Source organism: Eurypyga helias, unplaced genomic scaffold (assembly GCF_000690775.1).
Source record: "Eurypyga helias isolate BGI_N326 unplaced genomic scaffold, ASM69077v1 scaffold3311, whole genome shotgun sequence".
NCBI lineage: Eukaryota > Metazoa > Chordata > Aves > Eurypygiformes > Eurypygidae > Eurypyga > Eurypyga helias.
The window spans coordinates 11,209-37,269 of NW_010229991.1; the positions used below are offsets into that span (position 1 = coordinate 11,209).

At 39.7% G+C, this 26,061-nt stretch overlaps 1 protein-coding gene across 2 annotated transcripts; it reads left to right on the top strand.

Annotated features, from left to right (window-relative positions):
• FAR1 (fatty acyl CoA reductase 1) lies at window positions 1-25,839 on the top strand. 2 transcript variants are annotated; one of them, XM_010160573.1, is made up of 11 exons: window positions 1-191; window positions 2,676-2,851; window positions 5,512-5,691; window positions 8,476-8,653; window positions 9,715-9,759; window positions 9,864-9,982; window positions 10,478-10,545; window positions 12,054-12,225; window positions 20,067-20,196; window positions 24,706-24,833; window positions 25,348-25,839. In XM_010160573.1, exons 1-11 carry the CDS (start codon window positions 3-5, stop codon window positions 25,508-25,510), a joined length of 1,548 nt encoding a protein of 515 aa, XP_010158875.1. In that variant the 5' UTR covers window positions 1-2; the 3' UTR covers window positions 25,511-25,839. The 2 variants fall into 2 exon arrangements, with proteins under 2 accessions (XP_010158875.1, XP_010158876.1); XM_010160574.1 differs by lacking the exon at window positions 12,054-12,225 and adding an exon at window positions 12,538-12,709.
• The last annotated feature ends 222 nt before the right edge of the window (window positions 25,840-26,061 follow it).

Sequence of the window (26,061 nt, forward strand, 5' to 3'; positions counted from 1 at the left end):
TAATGGTTTCTATCCCCGAATACTATGAAGGAAAGAATATCCTCTTGACAGGAGCTACAGGCTTCATGGGAAAAGTGCTTCTGGAAAAGCTGCTCAGATCTTGTCCTAAAGTGAAAGCAGTGTATGTATTGGTAAGACAAAAAGCAGGGCAGACACCTGAAGCACGAATAGAAGAAATTACCAGCTGTAAGGTATGTGTCACATGCTCAAAGTACATTTTTGTCCTTTTTTTTATGTTCCCATTTCATTTTGAGAATAACTTTGGTTTGCCTGAACCAAAATACTGTTAAATGTTTTTGGTTCTGTTCTATCAGAAATATAAAATCCAAGTCCTGGGTGTGCATCTGAAGCTGGTTTTCAGTCTGTTAGTATGTAGCAAAATCAGTAGTGGAAAATTAACCTGTATTTAATTGAGGAGGATGTTCAGCTGTAATACAGGATTGAGAAGTAAACCACCTGAATTAAAACCTGTTAAGTGAATATATAATCAAGTGTAAGAGTCACTGTGGACCTGGAGTTGTAAGATGGAATTGAGACCCTTTAGGTCTTAAGCAAGTCATTTTTTCTGCTTCTGCCTCATTTTCTTTTCTGTAAGATGAGGCTTAATAATTGCTTTTTCTTGAATGTGCTGTTGGAGCTACCAGTAAGCAAGAATGTGCTGTGGAATTATCAAAGTGACCATTTAAGTGATTTACTGAGTATGTTGGCTGGGATACTTTCCTCCCGAGGAAGGCTCATTGCCTTAATGTTCTGATGAGCTGGGCTGGGCATTCTTACTGCATGCAGAACCATTCACCAGTGTTGTCTATCTCTACTACAGCGTATCCCATTTATGATAAGGATGAACAGGAAGGGGAGAGTTTTTCAGAATGACTTCTACTGAAGCAGAGTTTATTTCTATTCAGGCCTCTCTTATGAGACATGGGAGTTGACAGTTTAATTTTTCAAGCTTCCTTTGAACTTCAGATACCTAATTCCTCTGTCAATTTGCCATATGTATTGGGTGTGCTCTGGGTGTTTGTTCTTGTTCCTCTTTGTACTGGTGTCAGTGCTAGTACGAGGTTGGTATGGCTGTGAGTGTGCAAAGGGACAGAACAGATACAGAGTACCAAACTGGTTCTTTAAGTGCTTATCCATCGGACTGCTTTTCTAGTACAATGCATACCACACGCTAGTATGGTTACAACGTAGTTGCTTCAGTTGCCTGGCGGCAGGCACCATCATTCCAATTAAAAACATCGTAGGCCTATTTTCAGAGAGACAGAAGACTTCCTGCCCTTAGGTGAGCATTGTTTGCTGTACCCTTAAGAATTGTAGGGGCTTTAAATGCTGTCTTGGCAGCTTTGTCCTTTAAGGTGAAGCTTCATGTTTGGGAAGTCAATTGAAGACCTCTACCCCTGGAGATGTACCATATTTTCACTATCTACAAAAAAAAATTTTCATCTGGACCTGGAAAGCCACACACAGCCATCAGGCTACTTGCTAATGCCAGCATGGGAGAAGCAACCAGAAAATGAAGATGTTGAGGGACTGATCTGTTTGGTACCAGTACAAACTTATATTACCTTAAGAGCCAAGAAGCTGCACCTTTAGGTGACTTAATTATAGTTGAAAATGAATTAGCTTCTCTTCATTCTGTAAAGAAACTCCTTTTCACTGTTTGCATCGGGTATAATTGCATGTTTGGAGAAGAAAAAAGTACTGCTGTGATTCAAATATATTTTAATCTGCTTGTGTTGAAGCCGTTGCTAAGATATTGGCCCCTGTACAATTAAGAGCAGCAGTCTGCTCTGGTGAAGCTTTCAAGTGTGTTGTATTCCCACAGTACTGTCTTGCTTTCAGGAAAAACTTGCATACTAATGAGTGTAAATAAGATGAGGCAAGATTTTTTTTTAATGTGTGTTAAGCCACATGGTTAGAACCCAGTTAATTATGGGGAGAATGTGATGAAATATAATGATTGATATTTTTTCAGTGAGAATAATTGAACACCAGTTTGATAAGACTTGATCATGTGTTCTAACAGGGTGTGCAGCCTTTAACCCTCCTGCCTTTTAACTAGGCAGAGAAACAATTTTTAAACTCTGGAAGTTCTGCAAAACCGGTGTAATTGCAGGACAGCATTTCTCAAATTACTGGAAATTTTTTAAGCTTGATGAAAGTGTTCTAAACCTAAAAACTAGCATGAATTTTGCAAGTTATAAGAATTTGAATAGTTATTATCAGGCTTAGGAAGTGGGCAGGCTTTTTCTTCTGTTGAAAGAAAAGAGATTACACTACTTAGCAGTCTAAGTCTTGTAAAATTTCTGTGTGTCCTGGTGTCTAATAGAGGCCATTCTTCCTTTCTTCTCCTATTGATAGATTGGGTTTTAAGGATAGAGATGAGTATTAAAAACAACTTCACTGCAGATTGAAGTCTTACTACTTTCTATACAGCACATGCAATACTGCTTTCACTGTGGGAGAAGGTGTGCACAGCTTCATCGCTGAATATGTTCATGGGAAGTCAGTAATGTAATGTTTCTAACGCTTCTCTAACTTACCTCCTTGTTTCTCAAGATCATCAGTATTTCTGTGTATAGGCACAAAATGCGGGGTTTTTCTTCACTTCAATGAAATGTGTATCTTACTTGCACTGCCTGTTAGCTTGAATTTAGTCCTGGTGTTTTTGACAGCTCTTTGACAGGTTGAGAGATGAGCAACCGGACTTCAGAGAAAAAATAAATGTAATTACGAGTGAACTTACCCAGCCTGGACTGAACCTTAGCGAACCAATCAAGGAAAAACTTACAGAATGCATTAACATCATATTTCATTGTGCTGCTACAGTCAGATTCAATGAAACACTAAGGTGAGTCAAAAATTGTTTATACTCTGCTCTGGTAAACCAGTGGTACCCAAAGGGCAGGGAGTTAATCAGTGTCCTGTTGTAACTATTCGGCCTGTCAGGCTACCTCATGTATTCTGGTACTTGTGGGCATGGTTAATTTCATGATGCCCCTTAAGGTAATGATCTCTTCCCTCAGTTATCTCAAACTATTGGGTTTTCACTTCCTCTTTTTAAGAGGATGGAGGCATATTATTCAGACCTGCTTTCCCAGGGGTTCGAATTACAGCATTCAACATAAAAAAGTCTCTATCTTTTTAAAGCTTTAGACAAAAAACCAAATCAATTATTAGCACTTAAACTAAAAGAATAATAATTTCGTTTTGCTGCAGGCCCCTTGGGGTTTGGGTGCTGGTGGTTTTTGTTTTGTTCTTGTTTCTTCAAACTAAATCTCTGTACCCGAATTTCAAAGCCTTTTTAAAGGGAAGCTGTTGAAGAGACAAGGTAATGTGTTACTATTATGAATCTTGCTAACATCCTGTGCTGCTCTGATCTCTGGGATGGGTAGAAAGGGTAAGAGTAAGCTGTAGCTATATGTACTGTGATCACGGGTAATATTAGAGCTTTTTCCCCTAGTGTGTAGAAGGCAACACAAACTATTTCTTTAGCCTTCCTTGTTAGAAAGGGAATGCATGTTTTCAGAGGGTAACTTCTTGGGAAAACTGTGTGTGGGGGAAGTTGTAGCACTTACTCTTTACCTGATAAACAAACAGGAGATTAAATACTGCTCACCTTTCTCCCTGCCTTCAAAAATTCCTTTGTTAAGAAGAGGTTAGCATTGGGGAAAAATAGATGCACAGGGAGAAAGATGAAAACTGAAAGTAGAAAATGTCAGTGTTGTACAGGAAGTCTGTTAAGGAAATGCTAGAGAAAAGAGTACCAGTAGCAAGAAAAGATTGCATTTACTTTTTAGCAAAAACAATTACTTGATTTAGTGTTGGAACACTGGACTAAACTCCCAATTTGGATGAAGAATTTTGTGAGCAATAGCTCTGCTTTTCGGAGGGTGATGGAGCAAGTAGAGCAACTTTGAGATGAAACACTTCTCTACTCAGATTTTCTTTGAGTAGTTACAAGGGCTGGCACTACCTCTCTGAGAAAGCTATATTGTATGCCAAAACGTCATAAGGTAGGTAGCCTGTGTCTATTGCAGTGCAGTGGCTCTAAGGTGTTAAACTTCCAACCTGACAAAAGCCCAGAGGGACTTCAAAGGAATTTTTAAGACCAATGGGAATGGTTTTGGTGCAAAAAGCCTCCTGCAGTTTCTGCTTTCTTGGCAGGCCCGGTATGTTGCTTAGTAAAATAGAAAATGCAAGCATTTCTTAGGTGCCCTGGCCTCAGCTCTTCCTGAACAGATGTGCCGGAATGATTGGAGGAACATTACGCATCTGAAGACCACCTAGAGCAGCCTTCATCAGATGTTTAACACAAATGACTAGTGTACAGTTCAAAATCTTGGATTGGGGCCAGCGGTAGGAAAAAAATCAAACCCAAAATGCTTGGGCTTATTTTGGAATTTAAGAAAATTTGTACTTGCTGTGCACTCTTGTATCTTAAAGTAGCACATACAGTTCTGATTACGAGTGCCTTCCTCTGACTTCTTAAAAGAGGCAGTGAAGACTGAGAACAAGGCTTCTATCTAAAAAAAGACCTGAAAGAGAACCCCCAAAAACCAAACCTCCTGTGTTGAGAAGTAACACTTTCTACTGATGTTAATTGCTTTGGGATAGTGGTCTCCCTCTTCTGTCCCTGCCAATGCTTCAGTAGTAATGTGTGCTAAGACTGTGTCAATGCTTATTTGGGGGGAGGGGGGGCACCAAGATTTTTTTTTTTAGCTAATGTACCACTTTATTGCACAGACTTTGGTAAAGCTGTATTCTTGAAACTTAGTTGACTAGTACACTGTACAAGAAAGCTAGTGCCCACAGTAAGTTTTACAGGCTGGAAAGAGTATCTGAAATTCATAAAATAAACATAATGGTTGGTCTGTGAGCTGTGTTCTGGTGGGAACTGTAGAGAACTATTCTCCAGCAGTGTCCTTAAGGACTGTTTTCATGAGAAGCAGTTAAGTTGGAGGATGGAAGTGTGGTTGTTGGTGGCTTGGTTTTTTTCTCTTTTGTAATAGTCATGCTGTTGAGCCCTGTGCTATCCTACAAGAAGATGCTAGTCTCCAACTTACTAGCCCTCTATGTCTTCCTTCTGAGCTGATGACCTAACTCAACTTGAACTAGGAGTTTGAGATGCATCTCATATGGCATCTAGGTGTTTGTGTTGCATTTTCCTCCACACTTAGTGAAAAATGCACGATTGGGATTTAGGTTGAAGAGAGTGAAGGTATGCTGACTTTCCCACTCCAGTAATGGAGCATGAGGATGCCAGGAAGAAAAGGGTAAAACTTAGGAAATTTATCCTGAACTTTGTGAGATGTTTGAAGTTAATGTGGCAGTGCATTGTTCTATGCAGGAAGTTAGGGCACTGTCAGTCCTGGTTTTTTGGACAGGATGGGGTATTCATTAATACGTTATATACCCATCATAGAGGCACTTAGGAGTGAAGTGACTAGTTATTTCTTTCTGCTTGTTTGGTCTTGCTTTCTGCTAATCAAACTTCTGTTTAATCAACAGAGATGCTGTTCAGTTAAACGTGACTGCCACACAACAGCTCCTCCTCTTGGCACAGCAAATGAAGAATCTGGAAGTGTTCATGCATGTTTCGACAGCCTATGCATATTGCAATCGGAAACATATTGAGGAAGTAGTTTATCCGCCTCCTGTTGATCCCAGGAAATTGATAGATTCTCTTGAGTATGTGTAATGTTTTATGGAACTACATCAGTAATCTGTAACCGCTTGCTTCCTAGTAATAAAGTATGAAAAAATGGTTAGGAACCTGCAAGATGAAGAAAAGGGCTTATGCTGTCCTACAGGTCTGAGAACATGGCTGCCACTGCCTTTCACAGAAAAGGTGTGCTAAGGTCTTATGGCCACTTTCAGCTGAGCTAGGTGTGGAGTGGTACTGAAAGAGGGGGATGCTCGTATCTATTCATGATGCCTCCTGTGTGCTGGGGGTGACAGTTTTTCAGCTGTATGAGGACCTGAATCAGGAGATACTAAAACCAAAAAAGCTGTGCTCTTATAAGTGAGCTAGCACTGGCCTTGTGAAGGAAAGGGGTAAAACCAAGACAGCCCCCTTTAACAGCAGCCTCTGCTGTGTCCACCTAAATGCCATTGCAAGATCAGGCTGAGGTACTGAAATAATACTACGTAACTGCTCAGAAAACACAACTGTAGCAGTAGTTCTGCTGGATATTCACAAACATTAAGTATCTTTTCTGTAGCTTTTCAGTCTTGATTGGGGCATTACTGGGGGACTCAATCTAGATAGTTTTCTGTGTATATTAGCCGTCCTGAGAGCTTGCTTAGTAGCTGTCAGACCCTAACTGAAACAGGTGGCACTTATGGGGTAAGTCAAGTGTAATGCAATAAACAATCTCCACTGTAAATCAGTCTCTGTTCTCTGTCATACAAAATATCACCCCTTGTAAGAGAAGTATGGAACTAAAAATAACTAATTAAAAAGTAAAATCTTCTTTAACTTGTTAGTGCTTTTCCATCTATAATAACTTTAGAAACAAATGAGCTGCTACCCAGAATGCACATTGAGCCAACTTTTTTTAACATTGAGTTTAAATCACTTCCAAATGAGCTATTCTGAAAGTCATATATTTGTCTTTGTTGCTTTTCACAAGTAGGAGAAATATAACTTAAACCGCTTGGCTGGGACCTGGGCAGCTGGCTATCTTGGAACTCATGGCAATGAGGGAAGGCTTTTGTAAACTTACACAACTGTGGTCTCTAGCCAACAGCTGACTGAGGTGTATAGAAACAGATTTGTTTCCCCTTCTGGGCTTTTCTACTCCTTTTACCACCCCAATTCATATCACGAAGGGAGTCTGCATGTCAGCTTTGATTGTAACAGTATTAGTGAATGACAGTGTTGGATAAATTCCATTTATGTGGCTAAGATGTTGGGTGGTTGAGACAAATAAAATCCAAGACCCATTTTGAAGTGGAGAATGTCAAACTAACAATAGTTTGAGGCACATCTTTTCTACTTTTGTGCTATGACTGAAGGTTATTACAATTTTAAACACAAACCACTGAATAAATTGCAAAGCAAGATGAAACTGCAAGACTTAACTAAATAAAGGAGAGAAACATGGTGACCCAGCTTGCTTTGGAGTTGATGTTGTTGCTTATCACCACAAAGGGGGATGCTTGTAATGCAGCTGGGACTCCTTTGCAGTGGCATCACTTTCTAGATCACTTATTGCTACCTGAGGAGCTGTGTGCCTGTGTCCCGAAGGCTAACTTGCTGTGTCCACACTTCATGACTGAGAGTTTAGTTGATAGAATTAGGATTATTTTACAGGAATGTACTACTTGTGGTGGTATGCTTCTTTCAATAGAAACTGAACAAATAATCCTCCTCCTCTGCTGAGAAACTCTATTCCATTTCAATCTGTATCTCTTCTTTAAAGGAGGAAAAAAAAAACTATGGTAATTTGAACACAAGAAAAAAAAAGATTTAATGTTTAACTAGGTTCATACATGTATTTACTCTACAGTGCACCTATAAAATAGTTCCAAAACACTTGGAACTGGGCACATGTTTTAGTGAAAGATTTTTATTCCTAGCATTTACTCAGAGATGTTTGTTTTATGGCTAAAGTTGAAGTGAAACGAGCATGAAGTCAGTATGAACAGTCTTCTGCAAGTTGGTAGTCATCTCCTTAAGCAAACCAGCCTAGCTCCACAGCTGCTGTAAAATTTCAAATACAACATTCTTCAAGACCCCTTTTCATTCAGAAGAGTTCTATGCATGCAGTTGCCACCTTAATTTTAGTCTGTAATTAAAATGAGTGATAGGCAGGTTCTATTAAGTGTCATGGTGTTTTTTTCTGACCTCTGGGATTGGCCTATTTAAACAAGAAAAAACCCCTAACTTGTATTACTCATGTTTTGATGAGTGATATTGTAGGATACTATGTGGTTTTAAAGTCAAGCACAGTATCAGCTGTCAGCAGACACTTATTGTTTGATATGCAGATGCTTACGGAAATGTTTTCCACTTCCAGCTGTTTAAAGCAGAAAGTAGTATGTGACGTGCTAACTTCAGTGGGAGTAGGTGTTAAATTCTGGAAATAAAGATGAGATTTAAAGCATACTAATTTAGTGTTGGCTACTGGTGGTGTTGTAGAAAAATGAGATATAGAACTGAATTTAAATTATTGCCTGAATTTCCTCATGGAATTTCATGTTCCTCTGTGCATATGCAGCTTCTCGAGGAATGCTAATGCTTGGTGGCTTTAGTGTGATTTTTTTTTTTTTTAAATTTTATTTTGCCTTGGGTGTTGTTTTGAAGAAGAGATTTGGTTTTACTTTTTACTTTCCAAAGTGTTTCTGATTTATCTGGTTATCCTTTTAACATACTAATTCTGCCCTGCCGCATGTTTCCCCTGCTCCCCCTTGCCTTGCCCTGGTGAAGCAGTATGTGGTAACTTATACTTGCCTCTTTTGTTTCTGTAGGTGGATGGATGATGGCCTAGTGAATGATATTACTCCTAAACTGATAGGCGACAGACCTAATACTTACGTATATACAAAAGCCTTAGCCGAATATATAGTACAACAAGAAGGTGCAAAATTAAACACAGCCATTATAAGGCCATCTATTGTTGGTGCTAGCTGGAAGGAGCCTTTCCCTGTAAGTCCTTGAGTTTTCACTTAACTATCTTGCCTGGAAATTGGAGTGCATAATGACAGCCTGTTTATCTAGTGACCTTCCTAGAGAAAAATCTCTTAGACCATGAAGTTGTGGTTGCTTAGGGATAACAGCTCTGGTATAGAAGTCGTGAAATACAATATTCTTATGTGTGAAATTTAGGAGTAAATTACTTCCTGTCAGATATAAATACACTTCTACTGTTTCACACCTGAATTCAACTGTCAGCTTCTTACTTCATGATTCTGTGTATTTTGATCTGGTTTTCCCTTGTCAAGATGCTTTGGTATGTCAGTAGCTGTGAAGGGTGACTGAGAAAATTGGGGACTGCAGGTCATAAAGATGTCTTGGCTCCACTTCTTTTAGTCAAACCCTGTAAGCCTTGCAGGGGATGGCCTAAGTTCTATGACCTGTATGCTCTATTGATACATAGCGTGTATGTTGTATCTTTCCTCCTATATGGGCGGTTGGTGTTGGAATAGCTTCTCCAGTTCAAGGCTGAATGTCTCTCAAGCCCGTAATCCATATAATTGACTGCATGCCTTTTCAAGTATGTACAAGTCAAATCAGTCGTTATATAGCCTGTAGATACTGTCATCAAAGTCGAGCAAGAATATTAATTTTTATTTTTCAAATGAAAGTTGGTAGTGAAACTGCTTGTCTGTCTTCTATGAGTTGCTAGAAGCTAGTCTAAAAATATTTGTAAAATATTTGTAATATTGTAATTTGAATACTTCTATCATAAACATACTGATACAGACAATGCTCTGCAGTTTACTTGCTAAGAAATAAAGAAGCTGCCATCTCACCTTGAAGGACCAGTGAATTTACAGGAAGATCTAGTCCGAGTCATAGCAACTTGTTACATCACCAGATTTTGCTGTGGAAGAACTTCATTTAGAGACAAGGAAATTAATATAGTTCTCCTTACTCTCTTTTCCTTCCACCCCTTAGGCTTGTAGAAACACCTCAGTTTTTCACTTGAAACTGCTGACTTCAGTATATTCTAACCAAATCCTTTCCCTCCTCTCTGTTCATAATAGGGATGGATTGATAACTTCAATGGACCTAGTGGTCTCTTCATTGCTGTAAGTAATGAATATACTTATTTTTCCTCCTTTTGGAAGAAGAAAAAGCTTCCTCTGTTTTACTGGTGGGCATGCTCTCTCTTTTTTTGTTTTTGTTCTTTAAGGCAGGAAAAGGAATTCTTCGAACAATGAGGGCTTCCAACAATGCAGTAGCAGATCTTGTTCCCGTAGATGTTGTTGTCAACACAACGCTGGCTGCAGCCTGGTATTCTGGAATTAATAGGTATAACAGGTGGCAATAGAAAGTATTAAGTATTTTGAAATTATATTGTATATTTTAATAAATCAGTGTTCTATTGAACTCATCAGTGTCCTGCTGTTCCACCAGGACAAAAGAATCTAAGGTTCTAACAGCCTTCATACCTCAAAGTGTAACTTCCTTATGCCAAAGAGGAAGACATCACCTACTGATACTGTTGTACAACCTATGCATGAAAATTCTTTCCTGCATCTTGCTGTAATCAATACAATCTACAGTAATGTAGGTTATGCTTTATCTGAAAGAAAAGAAATACAATAGCTAAAGGAGGAGAAAAATACTGGAAGATTATCTGGAGAGGAAAAAAGTCTTAACACAAGACTGATCCTTTCTGCTTGAAGTAAATGATACTCTTGAGGGGAAGGACAACTTTGAGTATGTCTGTGTGTGTTTGAAAGGTTGTTTGTCTTCTAACTTGCTCTTTTGTCCTTTTTTTTTTTTTTTTCTTTTTCCCCCCAGACCAAGAAATGTCATGGTATATAACTGCACAACAGGTGGCACCAATCCTTTCCACTGGGGTGAAGTTGGTATGCTGTGTTTCTTTTTTCATAAGCTTTAATAGAAAAGTAAGGTCAAATAAGAAAAGCAAAGGCTATAACTAGTAGGTCATATTGCATTTTTATTGTTGAAACTAGTATAATAGCCATACCTCTCAGTTTTGCAGTGTATTTGCTTTATCATTATCTTCCATTGTTAATTCTCCACCTTTGCACCATTCAGGGTTTTTTAATTTTTTTTTTTTTTATTCCATTATAACTTAAACTATTGGACAGCTGGTTTTTCTGTTTGATGCTGCCATGACCTAGTCCGCAGTGTGGGTAGTATGCAGAGCAAAGCATTGTTTAGAGGAGTAGTAGTGATGTTGGGTTTAGAGCCAACCTTACTAAATACATATGGATAAACAAGCCACAATTAGATGTCTTCAACATCTGCATAATTGAGAGGTATGATAATAGTTTTGCAGTTGTGTAGCTCTTTGAGTTTGGCTTAAGCTAATTGTTGATTGAGGTGGCTTTTTTAACCTTCAGATAGTTACATGAGACTTCAACTATTCATGTACAGGGGAAACTTATCTTTAAGAAAGTATGGCCACCTATTTTCAACTCTTAGATATCCTGACTAGAAGGTAACCCACGTGCCAAAAGCTTTGTAATAGTTTTTGTTATAGCAGTACAAGCTGGCTGGCATGGTAAAGCTGTTAGCTTTCTAGTTTTTAGAAGGAGTTCTTAAGCTCGGATTATTTTTGTTTGTTAACCAGTACTTAAATCTATTATTTTTCTTCACTACTTTCTTCATGCTTTTTACTTGCTTTTGCCCATTTTACATGTATCTGAATTTACATATCTTATTGCTTCAGCCAGGCTTGGAAGATGGCTGACTTTGCGTATACCCCGATTCAGATTGGGATATTTAAACGCTCTTGTAACTTTATGCTGTTGTTTATCAACAGATGATTCAAAGGAGAGATGAATTTCAACATGACTTTTTAAGACACTGATCCTGCATATCTGTCATGTACAGAATTTTCAGGTGTCATCAGGAGTTTCACACGGAGTCCCACCCTAATGACTTTTTTATTAATGTTTAAATATGGCTAAGTTGTTTAAAAATGTTATTTGAAATGCACTTAGTCCTCGGTCTGTTTTTAAATTTATTCTTCACCTGAGAGACCAGGATAGCTTTCTTCATGAAACAGAGATGACTAAACAGTTTTACATGCTATATAAATTGAAATGGCTGTTGGTTTTTGAAACCAGCTCCTAAGGTGGGGAAGAGGAACAGAAAGAGAGAAGCTACAATAAAATACGGTACTGAAGATGAAGGCATGAAACACCTCTTGATTATAATAAGAACCAGTTCAACAGCATTTTAGGTTAAAAGCTTATGACTTTGTAGTTTCTGTGGATTGTAGAAGAGTTAGAGTGGTTATTTAAATTACATATTGACATAGTTATTGTACGCTGTAATGTACTTTGGAAACCATTACATTTTACATGGTTATTATCAAAGCTGTTACGCAACTTTTCTTTCTCAGAATACCATGTAATTTCTACTTTCAAGAGGAATCCTCTCGAACAGGCCTTCAGACGGCCCAATGTAAATCTAACTTCCAATCACCTTTTATATCATTACTGGATTGCTGTAAGCCATAAGGCCCCAGCATTCCTGTATGATATCTACCTCAGGATTACTGGAAGAAACCCAAGGTAATGGTGACTAGCTCTGTCTTGTCTGTTCCTCTGACTTTAAACAAAGCTATGCTTACACTATGATGTATATTAATTTTAAAAATTTTTTTCTTCCCCTGAATGCTTTGTGACTAAAACCCAGCCTTTTTTTCCTGAGAACAGGTCCTTGAATTCAAAGTGACTTTGAACTTTCCAGCAAAAATGAGTATGTCTGTGGATAGTTTGGGGGTTTGAGTAGTTGAGGTAAACAGAATTGCAAGATCTAGCAAGTGATGTTTGCTCTTGCGTGATAAATATTCAAACTATGTTGATCCTTATTTTTTCCTACAGGATACCACATTAAGTTGAATTTCAAGATAAATCCGTTAGAAAATGCCATAAGGCAGCCTAACTTTAGTTTACAATCCAACCCCCTCTTGTGTCAGTACCGGACTGCAGTCAGCCATGTCGTGCCTGCATTTTTGCACGATCTTTTGCTCAGATTGACAGGTCATAAACCACGGTAAGAAGGACAGGGCTAAAAATACCTTGCTGGTAAGGTGGTGGAGACTTGTGAGAAGACATGGCATGGGCACTATCTAGATTTACTAACTATGAGCAATAACAATCCACTGGCGGCGTTTTGAAGAGATTAATGACTGGCTCAACAATGCTGTCCAAGATATGTTTTGGATTAAAATCCTAGTCAGTCATTAAACTCTAGGAAGTGGCTTGCATTAAGATTGTTGTTGCTATTATAAACTGAAAATGGAATGGGAAGCAGAGCTGTTGATGGCGGGTTATTCCTGTAGATGATACAACTTAATCTGATATGTTGGTTTGTATCATCTCAACATTCCATTCAGTTTATAATGTTTACACTAGTATCTGGCTAACTTCTTAAGTGGTGAAAATGGCATAACTCTGCTAAATAGGCTAAGCTAAATGATGTAGAAGGAATATAAGATGTCACTTCAATTTGTTTCAGATTTGCCAAGCCATATGATCTTAACTTACTGAATATGTTATGTTTTCAAAAGTGTTTGTCTTCAGACTCTATAAAATCTCCACTGTGGTGACAGTGTATTAACACAAGTGAGTATTCATTCATTGTCCTGTAGTCTAGGTCTGTCTTACAAGGAAGGGTAACGTGTTCTCTGAGACTTAGCACTGGATCAGTAGAAGGAAGCCTTGTGAGTGGTTTGTAGGAGAACCTGTAAACTGCCTTGGGTTGTGTTGTTCCCAGCCTGCTCAGTGGTGTGATGCACAACAGTAGTGGCAGGAGCCTTGCTGTGCCGGTATAGTTACCTTCCCACGTTGAGAAGACGTAAGCTCTTCAGGTCAAAGGAGGTATTGAACGTGCAAGTTCCTAGCTTTTAGGTTGTTCTGCAATTTTAAGTTATTCTTTATAAAACCAGATAGAAATTCCCTGACAGATGTGAAGACTGCATCACTCTCTAAACATAGTTATGCTATAAATGCCAACCTACTGTCTTTCAGATGCTTAGGAGGTAGTGCTGCCAGAATCTTGTCAGCCCTTAAAAGGCATCTAGTCTTTTAAGTATTTGACCCCTGGGAGTAAAACAAGTCTGTGAATAGTCACGTTATTTACAGCACACTTAGCAGTTTTATATTATAATACTGTGACTGTTGAATACTGATTTTGCTTTTCCTGCAGTTCTTACTTGATGTCCAAAGATGGAATTTGTAACTTCAATCAGTGGTAGTACAGTTGGTGACATTAAATATGGATTTTGTAGTCTGTGAAGTATTACTGATATGAATATGCCTAATAAGTTTAATATAACAGAAAGTGGGTGAGTTTCCTATTGTGCGCAGACTTCCAGCTGGAGGAAGGATGGGAGACTTGACTAAAACAAGCTAATGTTCAGTCGCTAAGGTTACTGAAATGCACTTGGAAAGCTTTTAAGTTTGATACCCAGCGTACTTACCAGGAATATCCTGTTCATTATATAGTGCTGTGGTGGCTTGACACTGGAGCCCAGGTGCCTGCCAAAGCTGCTCTGTTACTGCCCTCCTCAGCTGGGCAGGGGAGAAAATATAAGGAAAAGCTTGTGGGTTGAGGCAAAGACAGGGAGGGATTGCTCACCAATTACTGTCACTGGCCTGACTTGAGGAAAATTAGTTTAAATTATTGACAACTAAATCAATAGAATAATGAGGAAAAACTAAATCTTAACTTCTTTCCCCCTCCCCTCACTTTTTCCTGAGCTCAGTTTTGCTCCCCATTTCTCTATTTCTTTCAAAGAATGGGGATTGTGGTCAGTTCGTCACAAGTTGTCTCTGCTACTCCTTCCTCCTCAGGGGAGGATCCTCACACTCTGCCCCTGCTCCAGCGTGGGGTCCCTCCCACGGGAGACAGTCCTTCACAAACTCCTCCAATGCAAGTCCTTCCCAGGGGCTGCAGTTCTTCACACACTGCTCCAGTGTGTCCCCCCACAGGGTGCTGTCCTTCAGGAGCAGTCTGCTCTAGCCTGGGTCCCCCCCAGGGTCACAGGTTCTGCCAGCAAATGTGCTCCAGTGTGGGCTCCTTTCTCCACGGGGCCACAGCTGCTGCCAAGAGCCTGCTCCAGCGTGGGCTTCCCATGCTCTGGCATGGGGTCCTCCTCAGGCTGCAGGTGGATCTCTGTTCTCCTGTGACCCTCCATGACTGTAGGGCACAGCTGGCTTAACCATGGGCTGCAGGGGAACCTCTCTTCTGGTGCCTGGAGCACCCACTGACCTTGATGCCTTGCAGAGTTGTTTTTCTCCCATATTCTTGCTCTTCTCACTGGCTCCAGTTGCTGTTGGCGCCGTTTTTTCCTCTTCCTAAATAAGTTATCCCAGAGGCGCTACCACCGTTGCTGATGGATTCGTCCTTGGCCAGCAGTGGGTCCAATTTGGAGCTGGCTAGCATTGGCTGTGTTGGACATGGGGAAGCTTCTAGCAGCTTCTCACAAAAGCCACCCCTGTAGCCCTGCTCTGCTACCAAAACCTTGCCATGCAAACCCAATACAAGTGCTCCTCTTTTTCTTTTATTTTTAATTCTTAAGCATTTAAAAAAAAAAAGGAGCCTGCAATAGGAGCAGTAGAAGCAAGTAGGTGCAGGCAAGACATGCAGTGTTAAATCCTAATGGGCTTCATGTGTTGTTTGATAATAGAAGAAATTGAGCCAGAAGAGTAAAGATCTATCTCAAAGTACTTTGACAGCTGCTTTAACTGATGGGCTGGAGACAGTCATGGTATAGGTGTGTACTACTGTTGCTGTTGTCATTCTGTGCAGTTGGCAGAATGGGTATAATTACCAGGTAGCATGTACTAGGAAACTTCTAAAGCCTTGGAAACATTATTGGAGACTGTTGAACTCGGTGTAATGCTGTTCTGAGTAGTGAGGGGCTGGCTTAATTCAAAGTGTGAACTTTTACACCATAATTTAACAGAAAAACCTGACCGGTATAGTAAAAATGTGGTAAAATCGCAAGAAAAGTCAAAGACTCTGCTAGCATGACTTCACATGGCCAACAGTCTGCTGTGTCTGAGTCAGGAGTACAATTCTGAGGCCTTTATTTTGTACAATATAGGAGAAACTCTAAGCAATGAAATTACTCTGTGGGTTTAACTACAATGTTACTCTCTCTGGATATTGTACTGCAACTTAATGAGAGATTTTTACCAAGTGGATGAAATAGATGAGGCCTATGACCATCCAGAACAACATAATTATGTTCATAATGAAAAAAAATTCCCGTTCAGGGTTTTTTGAAAACTTACCTGTTGAAATATTTCTACAATATGAAATTATTCTTTTGCACCTCACTTGTGGAGGTTTTTTGTCAGATGGACGTCTCTTTGCTGTTTGCATCTAGTTGAAGGTTCTTCAATTTAACAATTCTCTTATGATATTAACTGTTAAGAAAGAAATAGTGCATGTATTTCTTCCAGATTTTATAGACAGAACATGTACAATAAAGATTTGCATAATGAAGATTTAATATTTTATACTAAATACTTAAGGCTGTTTCAGCATTGTGTGATTACATAAATAGTGGCAATTATCCTTATTGTCCAAGTTCAAGGATAGTGTTTCCCTAGCTTGCCATGTATATACTTAGTTGCATAGCAAAGCTTAGTAATTGTATAATTAACTTTAACATAAGGCATAGTTTTCTCTTTGCTTAGGGCTTAGCACAACAGAACCATATGTTATTTAAAAACAATTCAGTATATTCAAAATCTTAAAGCCTTTAAAAATACTCACCCAGCAGATCTTTCCAATTACTCTGGAGGAACAGAATGTGGCATGAAATATTTAAAAGTAGTTGTAATCCAGGGATTTCTCCAGCAATTCTTTTCCTGTTACTGCTTAAAAGCTGAAGGGAAGGTGTGATTGATATATATGTAGGGAGGTTTAAAGGACGTATTGAAATGATAGATATGAAATTAAAGCTTCTTAAAACATAACGTGAAGCAGCTTTCACAATGTTGGTGTCTTGCAAACCAGAAATTAGTGGAGAGTACACTTTGAGTATACTAATATGTTGTTTTCTCTTGGAAGCACTTTTAAGTTGTGCACTTAAAAGGAACCACAGAAATGCTGGAAGATAAGAATTCCAGTAGTATGTCTTACGTCGGAATCTACAGCCAAATGAAAATCTGAACAAAGACAAATCTGAGAGCTTGCTTTATGTATTTTAGAGGAATCCTTGTCTAAAAAAAGAAGCTAAGTGTCTGTAATGCTTATGCAGAGACCTGTAGATTGGCAGCCAGTAGATCTACTGAAGAATCAGTCTGTATGTAGCATCAGATGTGTTTTTAGTCTGGAAACAATAGGTTGTGTGTCAGACTTCTACAGAATGCAGTCATAGCCTTAAGCCAGGTTGCTTTCAAGTGTCTGGTATAGAAACATGCTCACTTAACTTACGCATAATTGACTTGGCTATTGCTGAAAACCTTTAATTCCTGTGATGTGCTTCTCAAACTGTTGTAATGTATTTTGTGTTAATGGCAGTAAGGGTTGCCTAGTAGAGGCAAAATTCTACATAGTGTATAGGTGAAAATCTTCCATGCTGTCACATGGACTTGCTGACTGCTGCTAATGTTCTTTATGATGATCAGCAGGTCTGACTTTTTTTTTCTGTCTTCAGCTTATGAAGAAGGTGTGATGCAATGCCTGATATTATACTGACTGCTTGTATATGGCTTTGGTATTTATGACTTGTATCCAGTGGCTATCTCTGGAACAACCTGTGAAATGTGTATTTCAAAACTTCAGGCTGAGAGAGAAAGTTTCATTATGTGTATTTGTGCTTTTTTGAGTCATGTGGGTTCCCGTTTACAGGAGGAATATGGTGCCATTGAAGCTGCAAAACATAGTCTGCCAGAGCTACACAAGGGTCCCCTAAATGACACTCATAGCTAATATCTTTCAATGAGAGGCTGTCACCATACTACTTTTCCCTCTCCAAAAAAAAAAGTCTGTTTTTATGTTGATGTAGTGCAGACTAACCAGCTGTCACCAAGACAGTTGGTCCTCTTCTGCCAACTTTGCAGTTGATCTAGCAGTTGAGAGTATGCGGAGACATTTGGTTGTTTTGGCTGATATATCAAGAAACTAACCCTACAAAGAAAAAAATTAAATTTCCACTGATTTAATTGAATCAGCTGCTTCCGTGGCCATTCACTAAACCAGTTTTGAGTTGGAGGGAGGGGGTAAAAATCTGCAGCTGAGTTAGAAAAACTCTCTAGCCACTTTTAAATTATTTTTAAAATCAACTTAGCTATGCTCTAAAACCATATCCATAAGCAGAGTTGTTTCCCAGTAGAGGTTAGTGTTTAGTTTGTATTTAGTTTAGTTTTTCTTTACAGAAAAGAGTGAAAACCAATGTCAGTGGCCAGTAACAAGCTCAAAATCTACACTGTTCTGTTCAGATAATCATTTGCACCATTTAGTATTTTGCAGGGGCATAAGCCTTCTTAAACTGTAGCAGTCTGAGCACTAACTCCGATGCAGTTGCTCTTCCAGCTTAGTGTACGAGCACAGACTGGGGAGGCACAGAAGGGCGAGGCAGCTAAGTTATATAATTTTAAGACTGTCAATGGACAGACCTTTGCAAAAAGCACTTGGCCACTGTGTCCTGCTTACCACTGTAAGCTATTTTGCATCTTTGCTTTCCAAGTTTTGAGTTCTTCTCTGAGTTTTTGACTTAACTAATACGTTGTTTTTTCCAGTTCAGCCTTGCTAGCACAGGATGTGGTTTGGATGCGCAGTCTATACTCCTAATAACTCTTGAATTAGAATTCCTCTGGTTCTACTCAGCTCCCAGTATTGCCACCTTGCCCAACCTATAAAACTATAAACAGGTGTTTGAAAGCTTCTAGAAATATCTACTAATACAATTAGCTGGTGGTCTAAAATTTGAACAAAACTCTGCATTAATCTGTAGTTAGGTTCCGGTGGGATTTTAGGAAAAATATTAGTGCTTTTTGTGCTTTAGAGATACGCGACCTCTTCAGTAGCCTCTACAAATTGCATTACTCCATTTCCTGAGAAGAAAAAGGCAATTTTGATAATCCCTTAGGTACTGAGATGCCAGCTGTTAGTGACAGTATGGAACCCTAGTGCGATATAAAATAGTTTCTTTATAAGAGTTTCTAGGACAATGTACTGTATCCCTTCTACAAGGATGAATACATCAAGGCAGCTTTCAGAGAAAAATCAGTGGTGGTTGTTTTATTGCTTCTATGAACTTTATTCAACAAAACTTACCTTCAGAAAGCCATTTCCTATTAGTGCTGGGTTGTTCTGCTTTCTTTATCCTCCCTCCCTTTCCCCCTTCTCTGCTTAAAATGATCACTGTGTCGTGCTATAAGGATCAAATTGGAAGCAGTTCTGCAAGATGAAAAGACCTTGAGCACCCAAAGCAGGAATTCAATAACAGTAGGTTATGTGGTACTAGTTAATATTTATTAAAATTGAGTGACCAACTCTAGCACTGTAACACTTGAAACAATATTCTTGTCATAAACGTGGGAACTTGGCGTCCGAGAGACTGGATGTTGTACTATTTTTGGGTCTACTTCAGATAGCCTGTTCAAAGAGAAACATGCCCAGATTGATCCTTATAACTTCTCTGTACTCCCAAGTGATGATTTTGTAGAGTTGCTTCCCCTGCATAATAAGGGATGATGGAAGAATATTTCTGCATATTCTGAAGTAGCATAGAACTGATCACATGACTAGCAGGATCTGCTATGCTCTATCTGTGCCCTTAAATATTTTCCTGACCTTTGCTGCAGAAGCAGTAGGGTTAAGGGGCTAAGCCATATTTCTGGTGGATTTAAGACTCATTCTCTAACCACAATAAGCCAATTTAGTTTTGTTATAGAGATCTGGTCTTGCACATTGTGCAGGAAGATCAGGGAAGTTTACTCACTTAAAGTTGTCACATGCATATGCTCTGCACTGTGCAATTTGACTCTTTTATCAAGTCAAATTTTTCAATACAGCTAAATATTCCAGCATGCTGAAGTGAAAAGCGTTCTGTCCTAAACTGAGTTGCCAACAGAAGACAAGATTTTACCATCTTCTTTTTTTTTTAAGTGGAAGAAACTATGACACTGGGAAGTAGTATTGGGGGGAAAAAAGAACTGTCCTATAACTTATGATTCCATATGAAGGTTGCACAGCCAAAGTCCACTTTAATAATATGCAGAAATGTCCTGTTGATATACTGTAATGTGCTTTGGGTACAGAGCAAGATGGGATATGTTAACTTTGGGGTGTGGGATTGGAGGGTAAAAACTTTATGGTCTTACTGTTTTTTCTTGTTTGAACTAATCTTTACCACTGTAACCTGTACATTCCATGCCTTGGACTGTAGGATGATGAAAACAATAACACGTCTTCATAAGGCCATGATGTTGTTAGAATACTTTACAAGCAATTCTTGGATCTGGAATACTGAAAATATGACAATGCTACTGAACAAGCTAAACCCTGAAGACAAAAAGGCAAGTATCTGTGTGATGTGGGCATGGAGACTGAAAGTGAAATAGAAGCTCACTTATTTAGGGTTGAATAAGGACATGAGCTGGTAATGCTGCTTACTGTATTGTGGAGAGAACCCTACTACTAACTCAGTGCTGGAGATTCCTGTGTCATCCTTTCAGTTGTGCCAGGGCTGTGTTATAAGCTAGATCAGTGATGTGATCAGAGATGAGGAAGAGCAGGATGCCCTTGAAGGAGGCTTGATGTAAAAGATGGTTGCTTGTGGAGTGGCCTGATCTGGTGTTGCCATATATCAACCAAGTGACCAAGCTGTTACGACTTTACCTACATCATGAATAAAACAAGACTTTGTGATTGCTGTCTCTTTTCTGAGGAACAGGAGGTGCATTTTGAGGGACTTCCTTGTTTCTTTTTAAACTAGTAACAACTTTGACATACCCTTTTCATTCTTTGGCCAGACAGCCACATGTATTCAAAGAAACTAGAGTGAATTGAAAAGCTACTAGAGTGAGTGCTTCCCTCACTTCCTACTGAGGAATGCTTTGCTTTGTGACTAAAACTGCTCCATGCAGAGGGAAAAGCCTAACAGAAGTAGGATGACAGAAAAGTCCTAAGGGTTGTTAAGGAATCATGAAAACTGAGTGCAGGGTGTGAGTAAGAGTGAATGAAAAGTCAAAGGAAAAATCTTGCTGTGTTGTTGCCCATCTATGTGAGCCTCTATTTTTAGGCTGCCTTTACCAGTCTTGGACTAACAGAAGCACCTGGATGTGGCTAGCTGGTCACCCTGGTGATAAGTATTGGCTGAAGCTACCTTTGTTTCCTGCTTGTGTGCCTGTGCTGCCAGATTCCCACCTCCCCACCCTCCTTATGGCTGTGAAAAGTTACGCAAGTCGTACTGGATTTATTCCAAGTTATTAAAAATATATTTGTGCAATAGTGAAGCGATAATGGAGTGGAGTTGTTCTTGTTTCCCTGCCAGTATGTCTTGTAGGAAGATACGTGTATGTGCTAAAGAGGTATTGCATCTGCGACTAAAATCTCTGCCCGCCCGAACTGAGTTTACACTTTGTTGTTTGCTATGGTCTTGTCATTTAATAATCGTCAGGATAAAACCCCCAGTTAGAGTTTTAAAATCTCAAATTCCCTTATGCATTTGGATAAGGTTTTGTTATCTTAAAGATTTTTGGCCTATTCAAGTGTTTTCCAGACTGATTCTGTAGTTAAGTTGAAGTTTGGCGGCTGTTCTAAATAAACAGTGTAAAAGTAGGAATTGAATAGCTTTTGGTGATTCTTGAGTGAAGAATTCCATTTCTTCTCACCTCCCCCCAGTAGCTTGAGCTCAGGAAAAGTATAAAAAACAAAACCAAAATAACCCGGGAGACTGTTACTGTTTCAAAATAGCTGAATTTTCAGTAGGATGTTTTCCTGGATTTGACTGGGATAGAGTTAATTTTCCTCCTCGTAGCTGTACAGGGCTGTATTTTGGATTTGGCATGAGAACAGTGTGGTAACACAGGGGTGTTTTGGTTGTGACTGAAGAAGTGGTCCTTATACTAAGTCAAGGATACTTCAGCTTCCCAGGCTCTGCCAATGAAGAGGTGCATAAGGAGCTGGAAGGGAGCACAGCTGGGAGAACTGGCCCAAGGTGACTGAGATATTGGGATATTCCATACCTTATGAGGTCATGCTCATTATATAAACTAGGAGACTTGGCTGGGGGACAGTGACCACTGCTTGGGGACTGGCTGGGTGTTGGTCGGTGAGCAGTTGCATCAATTGTTTTTCTTGAGTTTTTTCTCCCTCTTGTTTTTACTTTCATTAGAGTTTTTTTATTTTTACCGTTGATCTATTCTTGTCTCAACCCTCAAGCTTTCTCATTTTTACTTTACAGATTTTCTGCCCCCATCCCACCATCGTGGGGTGGGTGGGTGAGTAATGCTTCCCCCACTCTTGCACCTTCCCTTTCTCCTTCAGGCTAGTTACACCAGTCTTGAGAATTAGGAATATCTGTAGGATGTTCAAGTCAGCATGCTCTTACTGCTGTATCTCCTGAATGCTGAATGTGTTTCAGGTCTTGTTCTGGGTTAAAGGGCTATTTAAAAGAATTACTCAGAAATCTGCTCTGAAGCTGGATGGTCATGGGGTGGCATGGCATGTGGGAGAGTATAGGCAGATACCTAGAGGACATTCCACCTCCAGTGATCTGGAACTTCACTCCCAAATGCCTACAGGATCCTGATGAAGTGATAGGATGTGTGGGGGGAAAAAAAATATGCTGTAGCTATTCAAAGAGGCACAACTTCATGCACTGTGCTGGGCTCTGGCTTGTATCTACCAAATGCTGCTTGGTGTTATGCAGCATCCTCGTGGAGAAGAGGGGGGAAAAAGTTGTTCCAGCCCCCCTGACAGGCACTGCAGCTGAACCAGAGAACCAGCCTGTGCTGCTATCAGTTGCCCCCATACACAAGAAGAAATCCTGGAAGTTAAAAGTCAGCTCACTTACTAAAGGAGGATGAAAAAGCAGAGTCGGTGTGAGGAGAGGAAGAGGAAGAACTCATAAATGAGACACAACCACCTGCTGCCTGTCCCTGAGTGAGCTGTGAGATATGCAAAAAGATTTCAGCTGTTGTCCAGGTGAGCACATTGTCACCTGGCTGCTCAGATGCTGGGCTAACAGGGCCAGTAGCCTTGAATTAGAGGGTAGGGAAGCCAAGCAGCTGGGATATCCTTCTAGGGAAGGGGCATCAATTAAGTGGTTGGAAAAGGGGCACAAGCCCTCAACCTCTGTAGTCAACTCCTGTCAAATGTGAAGGAATGGTATCACTTCAAGGAAGATGTTATATATTGCCCAGGCACATGGACCATTATGGATAGAGGTATGCAGTACCTGAGGCAATGAGCTCATGCTGGCTGTGACTTATGGTGACCTGGACAATGTGCAGTTATCCAAAGATCCAGATGAAGGCAGTGCACATGACTCGTGGCAGAAGTGCTTACAGAGTGCACCATCATCATATGCAGACTTATTAGCAGAACTGACCTGGAAGAATGGAAAGGGACCAGCAGTGGATGAATTGGCTAGACAGCTCTGGGAATACAAAGAAAATCTCTCTTCTTTGCTCATCTCAGCTGTGGAGAAACTGTCCTGGAAGATCTAGCAACTCAAAGAGAATAGGTCCTACTTCCCACCTGTATGGACCAATATCTGAGCTATTAGGAGTAAGCGTTCCACTGCTCAAGAGAGGATATAGCAGGTATACACCATGGGGCACCCTGTGTTTTGACCTGTAGGACCACAGAGAGGATGTGAAGTGGGATGGGAAATCTGCCTTGACCCTAGAGGTGTGGTTATGTGAGTTGCAAGGGAAAACAATCACAAGTGGGGGTTCTTCCAGGAAAATTGCTGCTCCAGTCTCCAGTGGGCAGCTTACCAGGCAGAGCAGAAGGGTTGATCTTACTCCTGGCTTGTATTTATGAGAAGTGAGTAAAGATTACTCTGACCAGGAGTAGAGGAACCCTGCCTCCAGTTAGGTGGAGGAAAGGGACAACCACGTGGATTTACTGGACTGTGTGGATGCAATGTCAAACCCACAGGAGTGTAAGGCTCTAGTGGACACTCGTGCATTGTGTACACTAATGCTGTCAAGCTATCAAGGGGCAGAACCCATCTGCTTTTCTGGAGTGATGAGAGGGATCCCAACTGCTGACTGTATTGGAGGCCAAAGTGAGTCTAACTGGGAATGAGTGGTGGAAACAGAGCTTCCAGGCCAGTCACAATGGGGTATCCGTGGTATAGACTATCTCAGGAGAAGGTATTTAAGGACCCAAAAGGGTACTGTCAGGCTTTTGGTATAGCTGCCTTGAAGACAGAGGAAATGAAGCAGCTGTCTGCCTTGCCTGGTTTCTCAGGCAAAAACCTACTAGGAAAATGTTGGTATTTATTGGGACTTCAGATTCTGCAGTAACAGCCGCTTAAGATGTGGAAATTAATACATCAGTGGCAAACTTGAGTTGTGAATTTACTGTGGTAACTTCCTCTCCTGAGGAAGATAGTCACATGGTTCTTTGTAAAATATGGCTGTACAACTATAAGCACAGCTGAAAGAACTCTGCGTTTGTCAGTGAACCTGGCACAGAGCAGTGTTTATTATATAGCATGTTGGAATGTTTTTGCTGCTTAAAAGGAAACAATAGAAAATAGTTATTTCGAGAGTGGAATTCCTTGCAGACAGATGACATGGTCAATTAGTGCACTTGGAAGTGGAGGGAAGAATATTATGCTGGGGAGGAAAAATAAGGCCTGAAATGTTGGACATTTGGAAGAGATGGTGGTTGAGTCACAAATGGGATCTTATTGTAGATTGTTCTTATGATTTAAGGCCAAGATAGTTTTCTTGCATCAGAGACAGGTTGGAATTATCTGGTATAAAGGCACTTATTCTTTCTTAAAATTATTATATATAGAAGTGAACTTTTAGGTAACTAACAGTGAAAGCTTTTATTTTATGCAGATGTTTAATTTTGATGTTCGACAACTACATTGGGCAGAATACATGGAAAATTACTGCATGGGAACGAAGAAATATGTGCTGAATGAAGAAATGTCTGGCCTCCCTGCAGCTAGGAAACACTTGAATAAGTAAGTATAATTTTTATTTTCCTCCATTTGTATTCTATTTTTTCCTGCCCTTGTCAAGTTTTGCTTTTCCATGTTATAACTTAGCTGTTCTTTATAGCACCTGAATAGGTCCTCCAGAATTCTTGTGTTCCAGTCCAGTGGTCTGAAGCATTTTCTTTAGAAATCAGATGTTAATTTTCTTGTTGCTCCTGCGTTGCTCTCAGTATTAATAGTTACAGCATTGGTCTGGGATTATGGTTGTAGCTCTGATCACTAGTGTATACTAGTGTAGTTACAGGGCTCGCTCTGTTCCTTAGTTTTCCCGTGTTCCACTTTTCAGCTGTCAACTATGGAAAAGCTTTCTCTGTCCTTCACTTACCAGTTTCCATCATTCACTTAAAACCACTCATAATGTATCTTGAGATGAATAGATGAACAAATTAAATTCTGTGTAAGAACTTATTTTTTAGTGTGGTGTTCTCCTGTAAGTCAGTCTTTACCTTGGCTTTTAACTATTTTTGTTGTTTTTCCTTAGGTTAAGGAATATACGCTATGGCTTCAATACAGTTCTTGTGATCCTGATCTGGCGTATCTTCATTGCAAGATCACAAATGGCAAGAAATATCTGGTACTTTGTGGTTAGTCTGTGTTACAAGTTCCTCTCCTACTTCAGAGCCTCCAGTACTATGAGATACTGAAGAAAACTTAGAGATACTGAAGAAAACTTAGCATTAGGACATCTATGCATCTGGTGGTCTAACTGCACACAGCCTGTAACATGTAGTCATCTCACACTTTGTAAAAGCATAACTTCATCTTAAATTGGAGTGCGAAATATACAGTATGGTATATGTAATGTTAGTTGTGTATCTTCCTGGAAAAAGAGAAAATAGAATGTTCAAGTGCCAGGTTGAATTGGCATTAGACAAGCATTTAAATAACTTTAACTTTTTGGCCTGGGGAAAACATTTTAGACCACTGACCAATGTAACTGTGCAATTTGGAACGTGTTTGATTTGAAATCTGCCTTAACATGATTTATTTTCTTTTAAGTTTTACTCTACATTGAACAAGATAAATATTGACTTAGTAGTTGCTGTAGGCCTATTTATTTGAAATTCTTCTAAACTACAAAGGATTTTCCAAGTTGCAAAGGTATATAAATGATGATGGATCTCCTGGGGGGGAAAAAAAAACAAACACCCAACACCTTTAGGAACTTTTGTCATTTGTCTTTTTGCCACTTCTT

What these genes read in the sequence shown, in the direction of transcription:
- FAR1 (XM_010160573.1), top strand. Translation starts at nt 3, where the DNA reads ATGGTTTCTATCCCCGAATACTATGAAGGAAAGAATATCCTCTTGACA. An exon ending in AGATTCAATGAAACACTAAG is followed by an intron (nt 2,852 to 5,511) that starts GTGAGTCAAAAA and finishes TTTAATCAACAG; the next exon opens with AGATGCTGTTCAGTTAAACG. An exon ending in ATTACTGGAAGAAACCCAAG is followed by an intron (nt 12,226 to 20,066) that starts GTAATGGTGACT and finishes CTTGGACTGTAG; the next exon opens with GATGATGAAAACAATAACAC.